This window comes from Sminthopsis crassicaudata, chromosome 2, assembly GCF_048593235.1.
Source record: "Sminthopsis crassicaudata isolate SCR6 chromosome 2, ASM4859323v1, whole genome shotgun sequence".
Lineage (NCBI taxonomy): Eukaryota > Metazoa > Chordata > Mammalia > Dasyuromorphia > Dasyuridae > Sminthopsis > Sminthopsis crassicaudata.
The window spans coordinates 613103019-613115468 of NC_133618.1; the positions used below are offsets into that span (position 1 = coordinate 613103019).

The following is a 12450-nucleotide window of genomic DNA, read 5'->3' on the forward strand; positions in this document are numbered from 1 at the left end:
GAAAGAGAGGTAGAGGATAAATTGGGAAATGAAATGAGTTTAATCTAAAAGAATCCTAAAAAAAGAATCTACCTTGATAAAGAACTCTGGATTCCTTTTGTAAATCTTTATTCACCAAGAAGATAGATAATTTTGGGTAATTTTGCCTCCTTGGCAGAACTTACACATGAGAATGGGTTACCTTCTGTGGAGGGTCTTAGACTTAAAGTTCAAAGAATTTTAACTATCATCTAATCCCCAGAGCATTAGAAGTCGAGGAATTTGTTCAAGGTCACATGGGTATCAAGTGACATATCCTGATGCCAAATAAAAATTAAAAAACATAAAATGTGAATACTCCTGTAAGGGACATAAACTAGTCTGCTAGTTTCAGTTACACTATAACTAAAATGCCAGGAATATTATTGCAACCCCTTGTAGCTTCTAGCGCATCTCCAGAACTGAAAGACAAATTGAGAACACCCCATTTTTTTTCCGAATTAGTTTTGTATTTAAATACTTCACAGGTTACAAAATAGATAATTCATCTTATTTAATATAAGGCATAATAGGCTCTCATCAAGTGTGCCTCTTGGTTTTTCTTCATCCTGGTCAAGATGACTAGTTTTAAGGCAACAGTGAGATGAGTCCATGTGCATGATCAGGGCCTGCCCCTCTGTGTCTCTCTGCCAGTTTCTCGGGATGCCATCTTCTTTAGGGCGGCTTTTCCCCTGGAAGCTTTGACAGGGGCTTTTTGTGCTTTTTCCTCTTTTTGCTCAGTGATTTCTTTAGTGGTGTCTTTTCTAAGATGAAAGTTAATCTAGAAGAGAAAGAAAATAGAGGAATATCAATCAGGAGAGCCTCTACACTAACATTGTACCAAGTGGCTCAGAACTTTCTGGCCTTGTACCCCTTTAGGGTGCCAGGTCTTGAGACAAGTGAATAAGAACAATTAGCCCAAAGGGAGAACTGGCTCCAGGTTCTAAGTGAACATTTCATGCTGCCATCAAGGCATGAAGAAAAAGCTGAAAGAAGGAGGCTCAGTCATTCCTTAAGTATACTCTACTCATTTCAAAAACAGCCAAGCAAGTTTGGACACATCTCCTCCAGAACTTTATTTGTTTGCCCATTTAGAGATCTACCCACCTATCAATTTATTTAATCAATCAACTAGAAGTCCAAATGAAGTAAAGGAGAAAGATGAAGTCACTTGAAAATAGGATCACATTTTCTCTCAAAAAACCCCCTTTCAAACAAATCTTTTTTATATTGTTGTCCTGTGATTATGGTTGTGTCTAATTCTTCCTGACCCTGTTTGGGATTTTCTTGGTAAAGATTGTAGAGTAGTTTGCCATTTCCTTCCCCAGTTGAGGAACTGAGGCAAAAAGGATTAAGTGGTTTGTCCAAAAGTACCAAAAGCATAAGTGTCTGAGGGCAGATTTGAACAAGGAAGATTCACTTTGGTACATTCCAGTTTTAAAGCCTTGCTCTTGATTCTCATCTGCTCTTTTAAGAGAAGACTGAATAGTAATCCATTTCCAACAAGAATTATTTAGCTTTTTGTTATTTAAATGACCATTTGTCATTTAGCCCATCTGAGCCTCTAGAAAAAAGGACCTGAATTCTAAGGTTCCTTCTAATCCTTGACAAGAAAAATTCTCTGCTAATCATTCACTTTATTTAATGATATGAAGAAAAGCAAAAAGAAAATGGGAGTTAAGAACAGAAATAGTATGAGAGGTTTTGAGAATCAAGCAACCAACCAGCATTTATTAGGCATTTATTTTGCACTAAGCATCGTTCCAAACGTTTTGGTTTCAAAGGCAAATAATGATCCCTGTCTTCATAGTTTACATTCAAGTGGGAGAGACAATATGAGACAATAAGCGTATAAAATCATTTTGTAAGATACATACAGAGTTAATGGAAGGGAGGAAAAAAAAGAGAATAAAGGAATAATAAACTATAGGAAAATAAAATTTTTAAAAAATAGTCACTGATGTGCAGTTTGGTAATAGGATTGTCATGGGATAAATATGTTAAGTTTATTTCAGTATCTATCACAAGAATTATAGAGAGCTGGGTGAGAACCCTTGACATTACCTTGGCCTCTCCCACATTTTGTAGAAGAGGAAACTGGTCCCAAATTTTCCTTTTAGGATTGATTTCTTAGTGTCTTATTTACTTGTTTTCAGTAACATTCATTGTGAAGGATTACTTTGGGAATTCAATATGAAGCAAAGACACATTTATAAGGAAAAAAAGGAAAGAGAGAAAAAAAAGACCTGGTCAAAGTTCTACTCCTGTTTAGCTAGTTCACTAATTTAAAAAATGTTCAGAGCTCAGTATTGTGTAGAAGTCAAAGACCTTAGTTCAAAATCCCTTAACCTTTATCCTGAGCTAAGGAATGGTGATGTCTAAGATGGGTGGAGTCAGGGAGAAAATCTGTCTAGAAGTGGGGCAGGACAGGAGCTTTGCGAGGCTGTAGACTAGGGCTGCATTCCCAGCTTCCTCATCTGTGTAATGGAAAAGGGGGTAGTGTTGGGGACTATAATGACTATAATGGACTATAATGAATTCTCAAGTCCCTTTCAGTTTTGTTTCTATGATTCTGTGGTTGAAAATAACCTTGATTGGCTATTGTTATCTCCCATAATTCTTGTTCACTTGGTGAAAAAAGTCATTTAAAACATTTTGGACTCAGAATGCTAAATGTGATCTTGGTTGTATGGACAGCTGGCTTGACCAAGGGACATACAATTCCAGGAAAGGAAGCACCCGGAGCCACCTGGTGGTTAAAAGTGAAACTTTTCAACTAGTTTCCAATTGATAAGTAATCATTCTGACCACAGATTATAGATTTAGGGCTGGAAGGCACCTGTGGAGGCCATAAAATGATTTTTTTTTTTTTTTTTTTTGTAAATAGCATTAGTTTTTAATATTAATTTTTTATAAGACTTTAAGTTTAATCTGACAGAGATTATACAGAGCATTTTATTTTATAAAATGTTTTCCTATTAACAACCCTGTAAAATAGGCAGTGGAAATTTTATCCCCTCCTTGCAGGGAAAGGTGGTGATTTGCCCAAAGATATGGTTCACATCATAATTAAGATAAGATTTTAGGAAAGGTGCCATTTAGATTTGCATATGTATTCCCCTCCATAATCAAAAAGGGGAAAGGAAGCAGGAAAGGATAGTTTGGAGAAAAAAGAATCAAGAAAAATAAGACATAAAGAAAGTAAGGTAGAAAGAGGAAAATAAGAAGTTGGCAAAACTTAAGGCTGTGAACTGAACTAGAACTATTAAGCACTAAAGTTTCCTACATCAGCAGGAAGGTATTACAAAACATTGACCCAACTCACCTGCATTGCCTCTGCAGGCCCAACTGTCACAGTTGCCGTCTCCGAACCGTACCCAGGTGCTGTGGCAGTGACAGTGTAAGTACCAGGTAGTAACAGCCGGAAATAATCACCTTGCTTACCTAAAAACCATAAGGATAAAATTCAGTCTGTAAACCAGAAACCTTGCAGTGATCCAATGACACAAATACAAACACAAAGTTAAATAACGTTAATGCAAATCAAGGACATTAAAAGAAAATGCCAATTATAGAGATACATATTAATTCCACTATGCTCTCTGCATTGGTCAAATAACAGCCAAAGAGTTTCCATTCTGGGCTGTCTCTCACTGTCAAAAATTTGTTTCTTTTAAATTGATGGGATAAGACAAGCATTAAAAAATTATGTATTATCAATACATGAAATTGCAAATCTTTTATGTATAACTTGCTATTTATTTGATGATGAATCCTGGCTTCTTCTTGCCTTTTCAGTCTCCTGCCACCTTACTTACCCCCACATACTCTGGATCCTTGCTGCCCCTTTGACAAGATAGTCCATCTCCACTGGCTGTGCCTTCATGCCTGGAATCTTCTTCATCCATATCTTTCTCCTTCCTTCTGACATCCTTCAGGTCCCAGCTAAAATCCCAGTGGCAATAAGTCTTTCCTAAGCCCCTTTACACAAAGGCCTTCATTCTGTATATATATGGATGTTATATCTCTCATTAGACTAGCAGCTCCATGAAAGCAAGGATTATTTTTAACCTCAATGCTTAGGGCAGTGCCTAGGAATATGTAGTTGTTCATATATTCTTGTTGATTGAATTTCGACTGAGAAAAGTTTTTTTGATTGATGTTTTCTTTTACAACATGACTAATAGGGAAAAATGTCTTGCATGACTACACATAAATAACCTGCATTAAATTATCAACGAGGGGAGCAGGACAGAAAAAACATTTGGAACTCAATTTTAGAAATGAATGTTTAAAATTGTTTTTATATGATTGCGAGAATAATGATAAATAAATAATTAAAAATTATTCAAGCAAGGGCCTTTTTTTTTTTTTTTTTTTTTAAAATAAGGAACTCGGTAGAAGGAATCCCTAAAGTAGACTGGGATTAGCCTATAGTACATCTAAAATTATAAATTGTTGAGCAATTGCTAAACTGCTTTGGAGGGCAGTAAAGTGCCTCAGTGGATAAAACACTGGACTGGGAGTCAGGAAAACCTGAATTCAAATCCAGCTTCAGACATTTACTAACCATGGGACCCTAGACAAGTCACTTAAAATGACAAGAGTCCAGTATTTCTGGCAAGAAAAGCCTAAATGGGATCATGAGGAGGCAAATATGACTTAACCCCCAAAAAACAAAACCCCAATATTTCTTGGTACAAGGAGTAGTCAATCTAACCATTATAAACTCAGGATCACAAAAACAAAGGAAAAAATACAGTAAAATTATAACAATGTAATCAGGCTTCTATTAATTATATGGGCTTTAGTTTCTGTTAAACTCTGTACCAAATACAGAGGTACAAAGAGAAAAGACAATGCTTGCTTTCAAGAAATTCACATATATGGAGCATATTGGTTATGAAATTTTTTTTCACTATTACAAATAAATAATTTATTATAAAGTCACTATGAAATCAATAAAGATTTACTTATCTAGTATATATCAACACTATTTTTTCCACTTTAAATGACATCCTAAGAATCTTGTCAATTTTATCAATAAAAGGATTCAAAATAAGCTTTCTTTAATGGGTAGTATTTGAGCTTAGTCTGTTCTGAATCCTCCAATTTCTAGTGTTCTTTCACCAACAAATAATCTTATATTTCCCTTATATATTTTTGTATTCACTTATCTATGTACATGTTTCCTCCCAATAGAATGTAAGCTTCTTGAAAACAGGTAATGTTTTGTTCTATGGGTGGTTTGGTTTTTTTTTTTTTTTTTTGCAAACATACTGGAGTGGTTTGCTCATTTGACAGATGAGGACCATATTTATAATATAAATGAATGCAGAAGACAAAAATTTGCATCTAAAGGGAACAAGATCAGAGGTTCTCAATAGAGATATAAATAAAGGAAATATTAGAGATGCTAACTATGTTCTCAAAAGCAACATGTGGTGTAATCAACACAGGTTGTGAAGTCTATGGGATTTGTTCTCTACTGGTTGTCCCTGTATTATGTGTTCTTTGTCCTTATAGATCTCAGTAGTTTCCTATTCAACCTTAACCAGTACTTTGATTTCCCTGTCAATGTTTGATCCCTGTTGGCCATTCTTTTGTAAGTAGAATTAATGATGACTGAAATTATACAAAAACTCAACACACAGGATGCCATGTGGGACATCTGAGTCTGGGCAATTAGTGAGTCCTGGAACTCTCCTTGACTATGTCTAATTAAGTGAATATAGTTATAATACCTCTGCATATATGTATCTCAGAATTAAATGTTTCTAGGACTCCAGATAATTGAATGGCTAAAGAAGTATTTACTCCTTCACTATATCCTTTTCCTAAAAAATAGCCCAATTAGACATGTCAGTGGTCAAATATGGTAGTGTTTTCATGACTTCATTCTGATACCTGAGAGACACAAGAAGGAAAGGCTTCCTGGATGAGAATTCAGTCTTGAAGAAAACCAAAGCCAACTTGAGGAAAGTTCCTAATATGCTGGATAGATGCTCTGTAGCATATTTATGAAAGGATATGGACAAGATTTGCAGCATGAACAAGTTTGCAAAAGTTGAAATCTGTGTCACTGGGAGAAAGTACCCATATATCAAGTGGTCACAGATCTGTTGGTGAAATGTTATATTATTTAGTGCCCTTACATTTAAGTTGCTATCATTTCATTATTAGTTGAATTTTATATACTTTAATTTCCTTATTTATTTCTTATTTATTTGTTTTAAACTTAATCAGATGTCATCACTACTTCATCAGATTCTTCTCAAGCTAGCAACCACCTTGGCTCTTCAACTGAAACATACTTCTAATTTTGCATTACACGAGTTTCTTGTGGACAATTATTGTTTTGGGTTTTTTTCCAAGAATATATTCTACAGGGGCAGCTAGGTGGTGTAGTGGATAGAGTACCAGCCCTGAAGTCAGGAGGACCTGTGTTCAAATTTTACCTCAGACACTTAATACTTCCTAGCTATGTGACCTTGAGCAAATCACTTGATCCCAAATGCCTCAGCAAAAAAAAAAAAAAAAAAAAAAAAGCTACATATAACCCTATAAAAATAAGGAAAGTCAATCCATTTACCTCAATTTAGTATTATAATTATTACAATTAGTCTTGGAGAACAGCATTCAAATCCTGTCTCACTGATTATCTATATGACCCTTCACAGATCACTTAACTTCTGTCAGCCCTATTTCTTCATCTGTAAAATGGAGATCATAATAATATCTGCCTTATAGGGTTGTTTATAAGGATTAAATGAGATAATTTTAAAAAATGAACTATTCTGTTTTACTATCAAGTTCAACAAGTAATTATTGACTTTGGGAGGGGGGGATTAGAAAGAACCTTTCCCTTCTCAACTGTCTTTTTCCTACCTTTTTTGTTTTTTTTTTTTGTTTTGTTTTGTTTTTGTCAATATGAAATAATCTCTGAATGATTCAATTTGTTCTTTTGCTTTTCTTTTTCCATTTTTGCTTCCTACCTCCAAAACAATTTAATCCTGTCCATATCATCACTCTGATACTCTGCATTCTATCTTGAAATTGGTGTCTAGGTCATTCTATACCATTAGCAAATGAGTACTAAAGTCAATGTTGGGGATAATTCACTTCAGAAGGGTCTTTGTTTCCTTTTTTTTTTTGGTCAGGGAGTTAGATTTAAGTGATTTGCCAGGGTCACAAAGCTATAAGTATTAAGTATCTGAGGCCAGATTTGAACTCAGGTCCCCAGGACTACAGGGTGGTACTCTATCCAGTGCACCATCTCGATGCCCCTAGATGGGGGGGGGGGGATTAGGAGTCCCTTAATTTGTTTGTTTTAATATTTTGATAACTGTATTTTAGTTGATTTCCTTGAAAATCATGTGTATTTTATACATTTAATAAAATTATAATAAGAAGGAGTCACAGGCTCCGCCATATTGCACAAAAGGGTCCAGGACATAATTAAGGAAAGCCATCAGCCAATTCTTCTAAGGGAAGTTCACCCAGGTTTTCAGCTTCAGTAACCTAAACTTATCCCTTCTGTTTCCAAATTTAACCTTCTTTTCACTCCATTTAGCTCCCTCTCCTAATTATATTTTTCTCTATACTATCTCTAATTGTCTATCTTGTTGACCAAATATTTCCTCCAAGGGATAACATACAAATTCATTTATAACTTATTTTCTTGCTTTTCTAACACATTATAATTAGAATACTGAATACCTGATGATGGGTAATCCTATATTGTGTTTAATCATGTCCATGATCCACATCTTCCCATTTCCTGATGTCTTCCTCTGTTCTTTTGACTTTTGTTTCTTTTTGTTCTTTTGGCTATTCATTAAACAAGTAAGCTCTTCAATAATTACTCCTTATCCTTCCTGATCCACTCCATTTTTTAGTCATGAATGTCTTATATGATAACCGTTATGGAACTTCTTGTGCATAATTGTTCTTTAGTAATGAGTTTTTATGTCCTCCTACATCTACCTTGAGCCTCTCCATTGGTCTCTGGGTTGCCCATAGCTAAATTCTTCAGAAACAATGCTGTTTCATGCTTCATATATACAAAGCACCAGAGTATAATGATGTTGAATGAAAAGACCTTTGTTTCAGGGAGAAGTTTGAGACCATCTAAAGATAATCCATCTAGACAGTTAAGTGGTACAGTGGATACAGCACCAACCCTGAAGTCAGGAGGACCTGAGTTCAAATATGATCTCAGACACTTAACACTTCCCACCTATGTGACCCTGGGCAAGTAACTTAACCCAAATTGCCTCAGCCCCCCCCCCAAAAAAAAAAAAGATAATCCATTCCACCATTTTCTTTCTCTTTCATTTTGGGCTAAACTCACTGACCATCTGTAGAATCCAAGCGATATGTACTTATTGATGGCTCCTTCCTATAGGTTATGTAGTGGTCTGCATGTTCATTTACCATGTAGGTGTTTAATAAATGCTTTTTCATCCATTTACAGCATACCTGGATGCAATCATCCTGAAACAGGAACATCTGAAGGACCTTATCATCTATAGATAATCTATTTGGTGAGGATATATTTTAGTGAGATATTTGTTTTATGTTTTCCTGTCCCTCTGAGGAACATAAAATGTAGTTGGTGAAACTGACTATATAGAAAAATAACTATCATAAAATATATATTCTTGCATAGAGAGGTTCCAAACTCATATAGCATAGAATTGATGCTTTTCCTATATCTGCTTCTCCTGATCTGGTTTATTTTTTTTTTAAAAAAAGATTATGACTACATGATTTAGCTTTTTAATTCATTGTCATTCTGACTGTCTTAAACCCATGATGGGGTTGGGAGTATTGGAGAATGCTAACAATAGTGCTAAGCAAAAGACAGTGGATACCTACCTGAAGTGATGTCATGAGCAATCCCAGCAATAGAAATTACTGCTCCTGCAATGCCATTGTTATTTTCATCAAGAATCATTCCCTTGATGCCATGGTGAACCTATGGGAAGAAGTTATGATGTTGTAAGAACTGTTGCCCATTCATTTTAGGGTTACCTACTGATAGTCTAACTAAGGAAAACTCTTCCATAAAGAGCTAAATTCTCTTTCTTTTATTCATTCTATCAACTAAAGGTTCCAAATGACAATAGCCTTATTTCTATTTAGTGTAGAAAGCTACAATCATTGTGTTCTGGTCCTGAAACTCAAAGGCAAATAAGTTTCCTTATGCCCTTTCCCTCTGATCTATTCGCTCTCTAGCTGCTTCCAAAGTCGTCCAAATCTCTTTGCAGAGTACTTAGAAATATCACATGCAATAGGGCATTTAAAACATTTTGGAAGATAATTAAGGAAGAAGAGAAAGAGTGGTATTGGAATGATTCCTAAGAAAATGATGCCTTGTTGCTTGCAGTGCATAGGACTGTAAATTAGAAGACTAGATAAAAGAATATGGACTGTAGTTATGGGAATGAAGAGGAAAGGCATTTTAGGACTTGATGACTGACTATCAGATATGGGATTTAGAAATGGGGATAGAGATGAATATGTGAGAATAAAAGTCATAAAACTGGGAGGAAAATTTTATTGTAGTTAAAAAATGTGGAAAATAAACTAGTATCAAATGGAAGAAGCAAGGACTAAAGATATCATAGAGAGAAAGAGAGAGATACTACAACTAAAAAACCCTCCATTTTGTAATGCAAATATAGAAATTAAAAATTAGGGTTAGTTACCTCTTCTAGGAAACTAATCAGTGCCTCTCGGTTGCCAAGCCACTCCCTTTGCAGCTCCTCCCGTCTGGGAAACTTATTGCAACTCAGTTCCAGAGTGATATCAAAGCAGTTGGTATGGAGATAATTGAAGTCTTGCATGCCTATGAAAGAAAGGGGGCAGTAGCAGATTTGTACATCTGAACATCCTATCCTACCTCTCCCCAAATGAAACTCTTCCATTCCCTAATACTTTCTCTTGGCACCTAAATTTCTTCTTCTCACAAAAGTCTTTCCTGCCCATCTTACTATCCTTTTAAACTCCCATCACCATGAAATACCTATTATTCCATCTCTATCTCACTGACTTAAAATTACTTCTTTCATCATTTCCCAAATTGCCTTAATTTAATGCCAGTGCTCTAGAATCAAGAGTATACTGGTTAATATTTAATAATTGTTTTTTTGGAATCAGAGCATGATGGGAGTTTTGACACATTTTAAAGTTTAATCTGCATTATTTCTATTTTATCTACCACTTTCTCAAGACAACAAACAATGCAATAAATTAAGCTCTGATTTATGGCATTTGCCTGTTTCTGCACTGAAAATTTAACATTTGGCATCCAGTAAGATCTGGTTCCAGTAAACCACTCCTTAGAACTAAGGTTATCATGTATACCCCATTTTTAGTGGAACAGATTAATTTTATATGGAATGTCCAAGCAAATGTGGTAATAGGGAAAGGAAGAAAACAACTACAGCAAAACAGCTTTCAGAGACAATTTTTGACAAATTAGTTTCTCAACTCTTATTGCCAAAGCTAACATTTCTAATACAATATTTAATAGTAATGGTGATAGTGGGCAACGTTGTTTCACTCCTGATCTTATTGGGAATGGTTCAAGTTTATCCCCATTACATATGATACAAACTAGTTTCAATAAATAAAACTTATAGTGTAGCCAAAGAAGCACACATATATGGGAATCATGCAAGATAGAATGATTTCTTTTACAAACACATACTTTCTTTTTCTTTTTTTTCTTTTTTTTTTTTTAGAATTTGCTTTTCATTCTAAATGCTACATATATAAGGAAATATTTAAAATAATCAACAGATATGATTACAATTGGCTTCTTCCTTTTTAATGGCATTATAACAAATGAATTTATAATGCAATATGTATCTATACATGTACACACACATATAGATAGGTATCTTAAAAGTGGAAAAAGATAGTCAAAACTTAAGACTCAATCTAATTTATTTCTCTAGGATGTACAACATTTTTATGGGACAGAGAAAGACTGAAATCAGACAAACCAAAAATCAATAAAGCTTTCATTACAATTTCACTTTATGCAACTTTAAATATTTTAGTTTCAGTAACAATAATTTTAACAAAAAAGAAAATGTCAGAGGGAAATATTTCCAATTTAGTCTCAAATGATACTTCACTTTAACATTTACAAAGAATCCTATACATATAATTGCAGTTGAACTTGATTCTGAACTTGCAATGAAATGTTCTTGCATATTAAAATCCAGTAAAAAGTTCTTTATGGAAATGAAAAATGAAGACTTGCAATTGCTTTGATTGTTCTCTTTTGGAATCCATCTTTTTTGTCTGTCTCACTCAAAATGTGATAGAGTTTGATGCTAATGAACATATAAGTATGGCATGTGACATGCAGAAGCATGTTTCCAAGATTATAAACTTCAAAAAGAATTCCATTTAACTTTTCATATGAACTATTTAAACATGTTTTGTACTTCTGTGCTTAAGGTAAATGCAAGATTACATATATTGACAAACACATACTTTCTAGCTGGACTAGTCAATGTCTAGGTGGCTCAAGCATCCCTAGGAATATGACTCATAGATGCATTGTATGGAAAAACTAGTATCCTACGCTGCTAGAAAGCATGGCTCTATGTCTTATTAGAAATTAGAGAGACACCCCAAATATCATCCCAAAATAGCAACTTCCAACCATTTTTTAGAGAAGATGTGTTTATAGAGGCAAGAGTATGCCTGCCAGGTTTTCAAAAATAACAAGATTGATTTTCTCTTTATCTCCTCTAGGGTGTGACATGGTATGGATCATTCTGCACTTGAGGTCACAATAGCTCTAAGAATGAAATCTGTCTTGAGACTCTAACTATGTGTGTCTGGATGAGTATAAAATGAAGAGGTTGATTTCAAAAAGCTTTAAAATCTTTCAAGCACTAAATTTATTACCTATAAAACTCTATTTTAGTTACTAAGTATTCATTACCTCCTAGAAGTTAATAAGATGTCCTAGGCCACCTGAGTACCAAGCCAGGGCCATAATTAGAAATTTTTATGGCTAGAATAAGCAAAGAGAATGGAAGATGTACTTGGAGTTCACATAGGATACAGTCTTGTAAATCTTAGCCCTGGAGAAAGTCTAGTTACTCTTCCTTAATTTTGATTCTACAAGCAAATTACCTTTAAAGATTCTAAATAATCTTTAGGAGAAGTTTGAAGGAATTCTATGATACTGGATCCCTAAACATGACCTGTTTTGCAAAACTTATAATGTTTTTCTTAAAAAATTACTTTGAAATTCTGTTTCAAATAGAAATTAGTATTTATAATTTTGTTTTATGATGTGTCTTTAGGTATTAATAAATCTTCACTTGAAATTGTTGTTTCTTTAAAGTCTTTTAGTAACATGTTTATATTTATAAAAATCCAATTCAGTTTTTTTCTAAA

General features: G+C 34.3%; 1 protein-coding gene across 1 annotated transcript in view; it reads right to left on the reverse strand.

Moving 5' to 3' along the window:
• Positions 1-466: 466 nt before the first annotated feature.
• Positions 467-12450, reverse strand: part of CPN1 (carboxypeptidase N subunit 1) — a 39509-nt gene continuing 27525 nt past the window's right edge. Inside the window, exons 6-9 of the mRNA XM_074296060.1 lie at positions 9732-9871; positions 8899-8998; positions 3344-3462; positions 467-799 (exon numbers count right to left, since the gene is read on the reverse strand). Coding sequence (XP_074152161.1) covers positions 641-799; positions 3344-3462; positions 8899-8998; positions 9732-9871 — 518 coding nt within the window. The 3' untranslated portion in view covers positions 467-640. The remainder of the gene's footprint in view (positions 800-3343; positions 3463-8898; positions 8999-9731; positions 9872-12450) is intronic.